The following is a 12,644-nucleotide window of genomic DNA, read 5'->3' on the forward strand; positions in this document are numbered from 1 at the left end:
ATTTTTTTAATGTAGTTTGTTTTTATTTTAATTTTTTTTGCAGGGAAAGATTTACCCTGAGCTAACATCCTGTGTTTTTTTCCCTCCCCAAAGCCCCAGTGTACGGTTGCATATTCTAGTTCTAAGTCCCTCTAGTTCGTCTATGTGAGCCACTGCCACAGCACAACAACTGACAGACAGGTGGTGTGGTTCCGTGACCAGGAAACGAACCTGGGCTGCCACAACGGTGAGTGCCAAACTTTAACCTCTAGGCCATCAGGGCGGGCTGTAAAATAAAATGTTTACATTGGGCTTTTTTGGAATGTTTGTTCCACCAAACCTATTAGCAGCACACGTATGTTACAGAGTCTCTCCAGAATCACTGATTCCTGAGGTTGCACTGAGCCACCCACATTCGTTCTTGATCTTCTGTGGGTTTGGTGATCCACTCATTAACTAGACAAGTACCACGGACAGCCTCCCAGATTCCAGGCACTGAGAATGCAATAGGAAACAAAACATACAGAAATCCCCCTTTCATATGCTAGTGGAGGGAGATGAACAAAATAAAAAAGTAAAATAGATGGTATGATTAGAGGGTGATAAAAGTTTAAGAGAAAATAAAGCAGGAAAAGAAGAGAAAAAGTGTGCAGGGTCAGTGTGGGGTCACAATTTGAGACAGAGTGCCCAGGGACGGCCTCACTGAGATGGCATCAAGGAGAGGAGGGGGTGAGGGAAAGAACCCTGTATCCACCTACGGGAACGGCATTCGAGGCAGAGGGAAGAGCAGAAGAAAGCCATGAGGCAGAGGCTTGCCTGGTGTATCTGGGGAGCTATGGGAAAGGCAGATGAGGTGAAGCGGAGTGGGTGTGGGGAGGGTAGAGGTGAGTCAGAAGGTAAAGGGGGTGGGGGGGCTGGCCCCGTGGCCGAGTGGTTAAGTTCACACGCTCTGCTGCAGGCGGCACAGTGTTTCGTTGGTTTGAATCCTGGGCGTGGACATGGCACTGCTCATCAAACCACGCTGAGGCAGCATCCCACATGCCACAACTAGAAGGACCCACAACAAAGAATACACAACTATGTACTGGGGGGCTTTGGGGAGAAAAAGGAAAAAAAAAAATCTTAAAAAAAAAGAAGGTAAAGGGGGCCGGTTGGTAGAGGGCATCCGAGGCCACTGAAAGGCTGGGTTCTGCTCTGAATGAGAAGGTCAGGGCAGAGGAGTTTCACGATCTGACTTACATTTTGCAGGATCGCTCTGGCCGTCATGTGCAAGGGCAGAAGCAAGGAGACCAGCTAGGAGGCTGGTGATATAATCCAGGCAGTGACAATGGTGGCTTGCTAACAGTGGAGTGTGAGACGGGGTTAGATTCTAAGGCAATCTGAAGAACGAGGAATTAAAGATGAAGGTTCTGGTCTCAACAACTAGAACAAAAGTGCTAGAGAAGGCCGAGAGAAGACCAGAAGCACCATTCTGAACAGTTGAGACGCCCAGTGGACAAGTGGCAACACAATATTGAGTCTGGAGTTCTGGAAAGAGGTCTGAGGTAGAAACATAAATTTGGGAGTCACTGGTGTGTAGACGGCACTTAAATTCATGAGATTAGAGAGATCACCAAGGCCGTGAAGTTAAACAGAAGGAAGTCCTAGGACCACGGTCCTGAGGCATCTGAAGGGCAGGAAAATGAAGAGGAACCAGCAAGGAGGCTGAGAAAGAACGGCAGTGAGTGTGGAGGAAAGCCCAGAGAGGGTGACGTCCTATCAGCCAAGGAAAAAGCAAAGTATTTCCAGGAGGAGGGAACGATCATCTGTTAAATCCTGCTAAGAACGTAACTAACAACTGGATTTTGGAATCAGCCAATCAACTAGTAATCTTAACATGAGCAGTGGGGGCAAAAGCCTGATTAGAGTAGGTACCAGAAAGAAGAGACGAGGAGAAACTGGGGACATCAAGTACAGATACATTGACTACTTCGGCTATCAAAGGAAAAAGAGAGTGATGGGTGGGCAAACAAGCGTGGGGAAAAGAAGGATGGAGGGGGAAGCAAGATCAAGATTAGCATGGTTTTTAAAAAAAAAAACCCAGGAGATGTAACAGCATATTTATAGGCCAATGGGAGAGGTCCAGGAGAGCGAGCTATAGAAGGCATCAGAGAGGGGAGCCATGTGTCTGAGTAGTGAGAGGCACTGGCCTTTGCTAGGACATGTGGCTGAGTAACAGGTTCAGCCGCTGAGGTAGAGTGTGTGCAAATTTTCCTTGGATTGTTTCTGGTTTTTTAGGGAAATAGCAGGATCAACAGCCGAGAACAAGGCTGGAAGAGGAGGTTTTCAGAGAGCTAGAAGGTGGTATGCAATAATCATCTTGGAGAGTAAGGAAATGCAGAATGATTCCCAGGCAGTGTTGAGAGCCCACTTGACACACATGATCATGGATTGAAAGTGAGACCAGTCAACATGTTCAGATGCTTTTCTGTAACCACATTCAGCTCTGCAGATGCAGGCAGGAAGGTGGCAGACGGTTCGCTTTGAACAGAGTTGTTGTTTAGCCAGAGCATAGTGCAGACTGAGAGTGGGGCAAGGGAGCTAAAGGTGTGCTCAAGGGAGTGAGTATGACTCGGAATTTAGGCTAGGTAACAGTATGGTGACTACGTATCTGATCCTACATCCCACACTGCACACATCTAAGAAGGAAAGAGGGTGCTCTGAAAAGTGACACAGGACAACAGGTATAGATCGGACTACCCTGGGCAAACGGTCACCCTAGGTAAGAGAGATGTGAAGACACAATGGGAGTGAAAGACAATAAAAGTTGGTAGGATTAACGGACTGTCAGTCCTGGTAGAGTTGAAGGGTTGATGCTGGAGAACCAGAGGGAGTAATCAAGAAAGACAGAAGCCATGTTTAGAGGATGGGTTGCTTGGAACTGAGAGTATGGGGGTGCTTTCTGTTATCAGAAGTGAGATGGTCTAGTGTAGGGTGTGAGCAAGGGAGTGAATGACCAAAACAGGAAAAACAGGACAGAGGCCATAATGACTAGAGAAAAGGACAAGGAACTGAGAATGAAAGGTTTCTCTATATTAGGGTTCTCAACCTTACTGCACACGAGAACCATCTTGGGAGCATTTAAAAACGCCAATGCCTAGATTGCATAAAACCTCAGGCCAGTTAAGACAAAACCTCTAGTGAGACTCAAGCATCAGTATTTTTTTTAAAACTTCTCAGGTGACTCCAATGTGCAGCCAAGGTGTGATCCAGTGTTATACACAGATAGTGAAGCTGGCAAGACAGGAGGTGTATTGGAGAGAGCGGCTATGAAACAGAAGTTGACTTCTTCAAAGGATGAACACGGAGGACTTAGGAATCGACAGGTGATGTCAATGAGAGGAGGTGTATGATCTGATGACATGAGATTGGAGCTACGTTTTTAGGAAGGAGGGAAAATTATCTGGAAGCTGCAGTGAGGGACAAGGAGGGCACCTGCCCCACGTAGGTCCAGTTATATGAAGAGCGTGGGAAGAAAACACCATCAGTCAGGAGAGCTCCAGGGGAAAGAGTGAGGTTGGCAGTGTTTGACGAGAGAAAGAGAAAGGAACATTCAGAGATGAGGTTCAGGAAACAGAGATTTTGCTGAGTTCTAGAGGGCCAGTTTGGGGTTTGGGAATATAGGAGGGGTGGCAATGAGTCAAGAGAGGCATTCAGATGGTGCTTAACATCCAGGGCATGAAGGAGGACTAGGAGCCCTGGGATTCCTGTGCTGAAAGACAAGGACAGGGATAAAAAACTTGACGAGTCTGACGTCCGGAGGCAGACAGTGCTCTGAGCATTCAGAAGGAGATGCAGCAAACAAATGGATTCCCTTAAGTTCTTGTCACCTCTCTCTAGAAACAATCTCTCTGAATAGACGACTGGCCCCTTAGGGCAGGCACAATGGCCTGTAGCTGCCCACTCCCTCTCTGTGGCACCTCAAATGTGCCTGCAGCCAGAGGGAACTCATGGGCACAGACAGACCCTCAAAGGCCTGTGTGAGGTTTGGCCTAAGGCCACCCAGTGGAGCAGTGTCAAGGGCTCACCCCATGCACACTGTGAACTCCTACAAGAAAATGACCTTCTACCACTGACCAAGCCCCAGGTCTCACCAGGACTTACCCTTCTCCAGCAGCATCATCCTAAAGGGGTGTATGCTGTAGATAAAAGCAATAGTCATTTCAGCACACATTTCTTGGATTTCTAGCGTAAATGAAAACCTGCAGGGTGACTGTGCATGTGAAAACACAGTGGGATGACTTAATCCAAGATACAACACAACAGAAACGTTAATGAATAAGAATAAGGCACCTACCTTCTGATACCCAAAATATGTTGATGGGTTTGGAGAAGACATCCTTGCTCTTCACCCAGCTGTCGTTACGCTGTTTGGTCCAGGCAGACACAACACAGTAATAATTGCCTCTGTCTTCCTCTGTAGTCCTTTGGATTCGGAAACTGAATGTGTCCGTATGCTCCTTAGCAAAAATAAAGTCTCCATCCTGGGCCCGTTGCTTGCTCCTCTCTCCGTACTTCAGCGTCCAGTCCCCGTTCATAACTGCAAGAAGCTCGCTGGCCACAACGTCGTCACTGCGCCGGTTCATCCTGTAGTACCAGGACACCGTAAAGCGGACATTTGCCTCCATGCTCTTCTTATCCACTATGCGGCATTCCAGCTCTGTGAGGTCGTCTGAAAACTCGGGGACCTTAGAAGCATTCAGGTACACCTGATAGTCTGGTTCTGAACAAAACAGAGAGGCGCCAGGAGAACAAAATCAGACGGAGCAACATATCAAGAACTCACAAAAGGAAAGAGACATGGACTACTCTTGTCCTGACAATTAAATGCCTGTGCTACCAACTATAGTGATAGAAATGGAAGTCTTTGCATGGGATGGGAAGGATCCCATGAGGGTTTGTTATTGCAAAACTTGTACAACACTGCCCCCTTGACGCCCCTCAAGAAAACCTCCCAAAGGCCAGAGCAAAATGTCCCTGATCTTGAGCCTTCCATATGCTTGGGGTCTGCCGTCAGTTTCCCAGGAGGTTAGAGTCTTCTGAGAAGGACTTCTTAAGACTTAAAGCTTGGTGTCCATGCTCCACCAAGGTTTTCTCTGGAATGCCAAGCAGCGCCCACAGAAAGTCCAAAGTCACCACTGGAGCAGCACTGGGAAACTCCATCCCAGAGCATATTCTAGCACTTGAAGCCAATCAACCCAGCCGTGGCTCAGGTTCCTGCCATCCTTGGCTATGCCCCAAACGCAAGGCCCTCATATCACTATTATCCCTGCATATTCTCACCCTCACTTTCTGGTCCTCTGACTTTTTCTGCTGAATCTGTGGTTCAGTGGTCAACAAACACCTCCATTCTCAAACTTCCCAAATGACATATGTAATTCTCCCATACGGTTCTGACAACCCTGAGGCCAGCTCACTATGATCCTAGTTCTAGGAAAGCCTGCTCATGTATTACCCCCCATTTCCCTGCCATCCACAAATTCTGACAGGTGGGAGAAAAGCCAGCACTCTCCTAGTGTCCCCACTGCCACTGAACCCATTTCTGCAACTCCACACTTCTGTCTTTGCTGGCCCCAAGGCCTTTTTCCACACTTGCCAAAGAACTGGCATTGGGACCTTCTGTCGCCTCCTTTCCTCTACTCCTACCCCCTCTGTGTCACACTAATTATCTGAAGCTCTCCAGTCACCACAGACTCACACCATTGTGCTGACATGTTTACAGTGGCCCTCTCGTCCTGACTGCCTGCAAACTTCCACTCATTCTTCAAGTGTGACCTCCTCTGTGCCCCCTTCTGGGTCCCCAGAGTGTGACACCTTTCTCTGTGCCCCCACAAGCCGCATAGGTAAGTACTCCTGTATAGCAGTAATCCCAGTCTCTATTACTCCTTGCTTGAAGGTCTCAGCCCAAAGTTCCAAATACACAGCCTTGTATGTAGTAGGCGCTCAATAAATGTTTGCTGCCTTAGTGCTAAGGCTTCTAGAAAAGGCTATATTTCTCTTTCGTAGCACTTTGCCTTCTAGGAGGCAAGGAATTCTAGCTAAACGGAACCTTCCATTTGCCAACACGATCTTGATTCACATCGCCTCCACCCAACAGTTTAGTTTTATTTAACGCTGCTTTTATTTATGACTCACACAAGAGTATAAACTGCTGAGGTCAAGGAACTGTTCTTTTATGATTTACACTTCCAATGAAATGCATAACACCATGACTTCTCCAAGAATGATTCAGTGGCCAAAAAATGGAAAGAACTCAAAATTCTAATTCCCTCAAATGTCATCTTCACAAGCATTTAATTGCAAGTGAGGTGGACCCTGTGCAGTATAAAGTCAGACCAATACGCCCTGCCGTGATGTGGACGCTGCAGAGAAATGCCCCAGGCTGCTAGAATGTCATCCCGCCTCCTCATTCTACAGCTGAGTGTGCTAACGTTGCACAGCCGGGGGTGTCCCGTCTCCTGGGCAGAACGCTGACAGACCACACTGCCTCTCTAGCAACAACTGACTCGGAACAAACATCACCGGAAGGTATTTCTACCATCAGGTGGGTGAGACAAGGTGTTCCCAAATTACACCACATCCAGGGTTTTAGACCTTTTCTCATGTAGGATCTTGGCACAGCAACTTGGGAGCAGACTAGGACAACCAGGGTCATTTAATGTGGAAGGACAGACTTGAACAGCCTGTGCGTATCCTCCCAGGCCCATCGGGACCAACTGGAGTTGTGGCACCATCAAGAGTCCCCACTCAGCAGCAGCAGCCACCACCACTTACTGAGACCCAACTCCAGTCTGAGCACAATTCGAAGACCCTTCATGCGTGTTACCACATTAACCTGAACAACAAACCGTGAGGCAGTAAAGAGCAGTGGTAAAGAGCCAGGGGTCTGGAGCTGGACTACGTTTGAATCCCAGCTCTGCCACTCACTTGCTGTGTAACCTAGGGCAGATTATTGAACCTCTCCGGTGCCTCACCTATAAAAATGGGGATAACAACAGTAACTACCTCCTAATGTTACTGTGAGGATTAAGAGCTAAAACATACATAAAAGTGCTTAGACTGTGCCTGGTACACATGTGTGTATGTATGTATGTCTAACACATATACACATGTACATATTTATGAACCACTATTCACCATTCCCATTTCATATGTGAGGAGGCGGAGCTTTAAAGAGGTTAATAACGTAGCCATACAGCTCAAAAGTGTCAGATCTGAACCCAGGGCTGCATCCTTTAGACCATCTTTCCAGTATGTCCTCCCTCATCTCCCAAATGAACGAAACTTCCTGACTTCTCACCTTAGTATTTTCTAAGTACCACTGACTAGCACTGTGACTTTTAGGAATGCTGAAGGCCATGACTGGCATGACTACAGTTACTGCCACAGGGAATCTAACCCAGGAAGACAGCTCCCTGTGGGCCATCACCTCAGCCCGGCTGACCAGCGCAATTCAAAACGCTGTGATGCACGGGGATTTCTCTCCTTATCAGTTACCAACTCTTTCATAACAAACCCTTTGACCCCTTCATGGTTTAGTGCCAGCCCCTGAGCATATTCCTCCACAGTGGCACTTGGAAAACAAAAGCTGTTCAAGTTACCATGAAAGATGGGAGAGAAGTGGTGACTTGACTGACTCATTAGTGGTCAGACCACGGACACATGGAAAAGGTGGTCATAACCAGCTCCCGAACCAACCACCAGGGCAGCTTGCTCCACTCCTGCCCTGGCCTGGTCACGCCCAAGCTCCCTCACCCAGATATGGAACCCAGCTGCCCCCGCTCTGGCCCAACTCTTCCTTGGGCTCCAGATACAAACACCGGCCCAGAGCTGGGTTCCAGGCACCTCAGCTGGTGTCTCCTTGACATCTCATGCACAGCACACTAGCGATCTAATTCACTTCACTCCCACCCGCCTCTGCCAATATGGACACACATAGACACGTACACACACACACACACACATATATTCATACACACGTGCACACAGCTAAAACCCCACTCCAAACAAACACAGCCAGCTCCTCCTCCTAACTTTCCAATCACTGTTCCTGTTGCCACACTCCCGCCATTGACCCTCCCAGGCACCTCTGCTGGAAACGTCTGCCTCCTGCGACTCTCCACTCTGAGGGTTCTTAAGTCTCACACATTCTACCTCCCCAATGTCTCTTCCATTTCTCCCATTCCAGGCCACACACACAGTAGGTGCTCTATACATATTTGTGAATAAAAGGGAAAACCTCACAAACACCACCCTCATCCCGGCCCTCTTTGCCTCCCACCAAGACTACTATAGTAACCTCCCAACCCACCTCTAAGCTGACACAACTGTCAGGTCATCTGTTCTAGAAACCTCCCGTGGCCTTTCCTCTCACCGATTGAGTTAAAAACAAATCCCCAGCCTGATATGCAAAGCCCCCTGTAATGAGAGCCTAACCCATTGTCCAGCCCACCGCCCACTGCCTTCTTGTATATATTCTGGACTCCATTCGCACAACACACCTCACCATTCCCTAATCACCTGGTAGGCTTCCAGGCTTTCTGCCTTCCTTCCCATTGCACCCTCCGCCTCAGCACCGGGGACACCTGCTCAATTAGTTGTTGAATAAATGACTGAACAGATTCTCCCATTCTACTCATCCTTCACCCCCATATGGCTGTTTAAATCCTGCGTCTCCAAATGTACAGAAAGGAGGGTGCAGGGGAGTTGCAGCCTGTGTGCATCTGGTCACAGGAACTCCAGCTTGGCAGGAGAGCAACACCTCTTCACTGACTGCTTGGTCTCCTCGTTCTTGTGAAAATTAAATCTTAGGCCCCAAAAAGGAGGGTGCTAATGCAAAGACAAACAAAGTGGCTTCTTAGCTTGTGAACTTGCAAGGCATAGGTTCTAGTGATTTAAAAGATGTTCAAAGGTCATTTGAACTATCCACCAGCCTTTGGAGGTCGACTTTAGATTTATACTCCTAGAAAAGATATGACTCCATTATGTCAGAATGGTAAAAGTATGGGTGGGTCCTTAATTTCTTCTTTGTTTTGGTGCATGTGTGGAAGTTTCCCTTTATTGTTGTTTTACAATTTATAAAATTGTTTGCAGAGATTGTACTTGGTCCTCAACGTCCATCACGTACATGCTACCTCCATGTGGCCCCTCCTACTTAACAGAGAATGCCTCCTTTGAACTCAGGCAGCCTGTCACACCTCCACTTGTTATTCAGCAAACGTTCACAGAGACTCTACCATCCGCCAGGCTCTGTGCTCTAAGGATTTTATTTGAACACTGCCTTGAACTTCGGTTATATGTATACATGTCTTATGGACCTTGTATAGGACTCTCTGCAGGGTCAGGGACCACCCACCTCATTCATCTGGCTGTGCTATGCATGCAGTGCCTTGGACATAAAAGACATTAACACACTTGCTGAATTGGACTAAGTTTAATATTTTGCATAAAAACGCTCATTTTTGGCATAAGCATTCCACTACTGATTACCGCTAAATTCTGCTTGATCTCATCATGAAATCAGCTAAGAATGCAATGGTGGTTATGTTTTAAAAAAGCTTATCAGTTAAAGATGCATACTAAAGTATTTAATGGCAAAATGATATGATGTCTGGGATGTGCTTTAAATTCTTCCAGAAGAAAAAAAAATAAAGAGTGTGTTTGTGTGTGTGTGTGTGCGCGCGCGCGCGCGTGCGTGTGTGTGTGTGTCTGTCTGTCTCTGGGAGGGAAGAGAGATGAAATAAGATTAGAAAAATATTGATAATTGCTGAAGTTCTTTCTTCTTCTGTGTAAATTTCTATTCCAAAAGTTAAACACAAACAGCCCACCCACACTGTAAGACCTTTCACAGAATTCTGAGGCCAGTGTAAGCGCTATGTTGCTGGCATTCTGAGAAGCAAGGGTCTGCTCTCTAACCCGGCTCCAGGGATGGAGTATGACAACATACACACCACCTCCTGAAGCTGTGGCCCCAACAGTACAAACGCCCCCAAAGAAAGACTTTTCTTTCTGAATATGGGTCATTAAACTCACTACAATTTTCAAAACAATGAAAAGCTTTCAGAATCATCATTGGCTAATTTGTGAAAGCAGGTATTTGTGCTGACTGTGCGCAGGGACCCGAGCTGGAGGTTTTCACATAGATTACCTCCTTTTCCTCTCAACAGTCTTACAAGGAAGGTGTCATTATCCCCATTTTACAATGATGATAATAACAACTGACACTGATCAAAGGCCTTCTCTCCGCCAGGTACGCTATACACTTGCCCTGCATCCTCCCTTTATCTTCATAATACCTTTATGAGATAGGTACTATTTTCACGTATGTTTCCTAAATGGAAAAAACAAAACGAAAACCAAAGCTCAGAGGAGGGAAGTCGGAAGACTAGGGTCTTGCACAGTGTGTGTGAGCCGAATTCTGGGCGAGGCTTTGGTCCATGGCCTGGCTTCCACGAGGAGCAAACTGCACAACCTCATGCCACACCCAGTTATTACTGTTTTCTCAAAGCCTGCCACATCCCAGAATGAGAGTGATGATAACAGCTGCGGCACTAATCCTGAACTGTGTACAGCAGGGCCACGTCCTAACACCCGCTCTGAAGCTTAGTTAACTTGGTAGGGCTAACAAGACGAACAGGCCACATGCAGGAGTTAGAGGAAACAGGATAAGGCACGTCCTCGTCTCTGCTCTGGCCAGTTTCATTATCTTGAATTGGGCAGGTACTTTAGAGACAGCTGAGTGCGCTAATTGTCAGAGTTGCGACTATCATCATTTATATAAAACAATTAAATATTCTCTAACATTTAGACAGAGAAGGCTATAAATCAGGAGTTGTTGTTTTGGGGGGCATTTTACCCCACTTAGTAGAACCATTGTTATGAGGCTGTGTTTAGCATTAGCCATTTCAGAGCAATAAAGATAATATCATTTGAACTGCCCCACACCCAAAGTGACACTCAGTGCAGTCTTTCTCTCTTCCTCCTCACTCACTCCTCCCAGAGAAGGAAGAGGGAATTACCAGATTTGGGGGGCAGGAAAGGGGCTGGATGTGGTCAGCTCAACCTCTTCTCCTTGGGAGTGGTGCTTCCAGGACACACACATTCCTGGTTCCTCCAGGCCCTAAGACAGACTCCCATGTCTTACTTGATTAAGCACTTGGGGGGCGGAGCATGCTATATACAGACCCCCTCCAGCACCAACAAGTCATCACCACCACCACGAAAATGGACAGAGCACATAAGTGCTAGGCACTGTGCTAAGCTCTTTATATGCATTACCCCACAAAACCAAGAAAACCAAGGCTGAGAAATCTTAAGCGACATACCCGAGATAACACACCTAGAAGCTGGAGCAAGACTCCAGCACTTGTCCACGGGCTCTTCTGCTGTCGGAGACAATCCTGGACAGACAGCTGATGATACTTGCCCGTAAAATCCTGCAGATCTACATCTTATCTCCTATAGATGGCACAGAATGCTGAAGTCTCCACCAAGTACTTAGTAGATTAACAGTTCCTTTTAAAGAAAAGTAATTACCTTCCTCACTGGCACACTGTTGGAAGAGGGGATGGTCCTCTCGCAGGAAAGAATGCAAATCGGGTTCTCAAGCCTGAACAGCAGAACTCAGTGCTGCCTCCGCCTGCTCTTGTATCCGAAGCCCGTGGAACCCTCTCCAATTAACACCACAGAAGTCTGGTACTTGGGGCGGAGAGCTCAACCATGAACTGATTAGTATCCAACTCTTGCCAAAGCCTCATTTAAGACATCTGATAGCAGAGAGAGATGGCTTAATACGCATATTAACTAGCCATTCCCCCAGATTCTCTATAGTTTTAGCCATACACTAAATTGGATCCTCACAAAGCAACATTTGTCCTCCATAGCAACTCAGCTTCTTACAGAAACTCCTTCACATACTTAAGATTTATGCCCTCAGCTTTTATAGAGCACGAATATAAGAAACATCCATTTAAACAATCACTTAGAGCCCTCTGTAATACCACAGTTGAAAGCACTGTCCATTATGTTCCCAATGCCCCTTAAATAAAAAAGCCCATGATAAATTCAGTGCCAAGAAAAAGTTTGTCTCTCTGAAAGGATTTGTTTTCCTTCACCAGAGAACTGTATAATCACATCTCTTTTTGCCTCAACTCTTCACAACTTCAGAGACAAATTCAGCACTCAGATGCAGTAACTAATTCATCCCAACTACCTTGCAATATCTATTCTTTGATTTTGTTTTACCCCTTTTGATCTTGATTTTATTTTTGTGTCTCCTGCTTTAAAGTGTGCTTCATTTTCCAAGCCAACTTAAATCTTTTTTTTTTCTCCTTCAAAAGTAGGACATAAATCCTAAGTAAAAGAAGCTTTTTCTCACCCTCTAAGATATCATTATGGTCCTCCAGCTGCTACAAGTGCTCTTGAACCAGCCAGACCCATTCGCATCACTGCCCTGATATCTCTGTGTAGTTAACACAATGGAACATGAGAAGACCCCAATCGGCTTCAGCCCCCTCATTTACTCAGCACACCCACCCCAAGCAAATAAGGACAAGAACAGCTCAGTTTCTAGGACTCTGTCTTCTAGAATTTCAGGAGTGAGGCTGATTCCCAAAGCCAAAAGTGTT

General features: G+C 46.6%; 1 protein-coding gene across 1 annotated transcript in view; it reads right to left on the reverse strand.

Annotated features, from left to right (window-relative positions):
- Positions 1-12,644, reverse strand: part of PTGFRN (prostaglandin F2 receptor inhibitor) — a 72,670-nt gene that overhangs the window by 17,605 nt on the left and 42,421 nt on the right. Inside the window, exon 5 of the mRNA XM_070607871.1 lies at positions 4,316-4,741. Coding sequence (XP_070463972.1) covers positions 4,316-4,741 — 426 coding nt within the window. The remainder of the gene's footprint in view (positions 1-4,315; positions 4,742-12,644) is intronic.

The sequence above is a fragment of the Equus przewalskii genome, unplaced genomic scaffold (assembly GCF_037783145.1).
Source record: "Equus przewalskii isolate Varuska unplaced genomic scaffold, EquPr2 ChrUn-13, whole genome shotgun sequence".
NCBI lineage: Eukaryota > Metazoa > Chordata > Mammalia > Perissodactyla > Equidae > Equus > Equus przewalskii.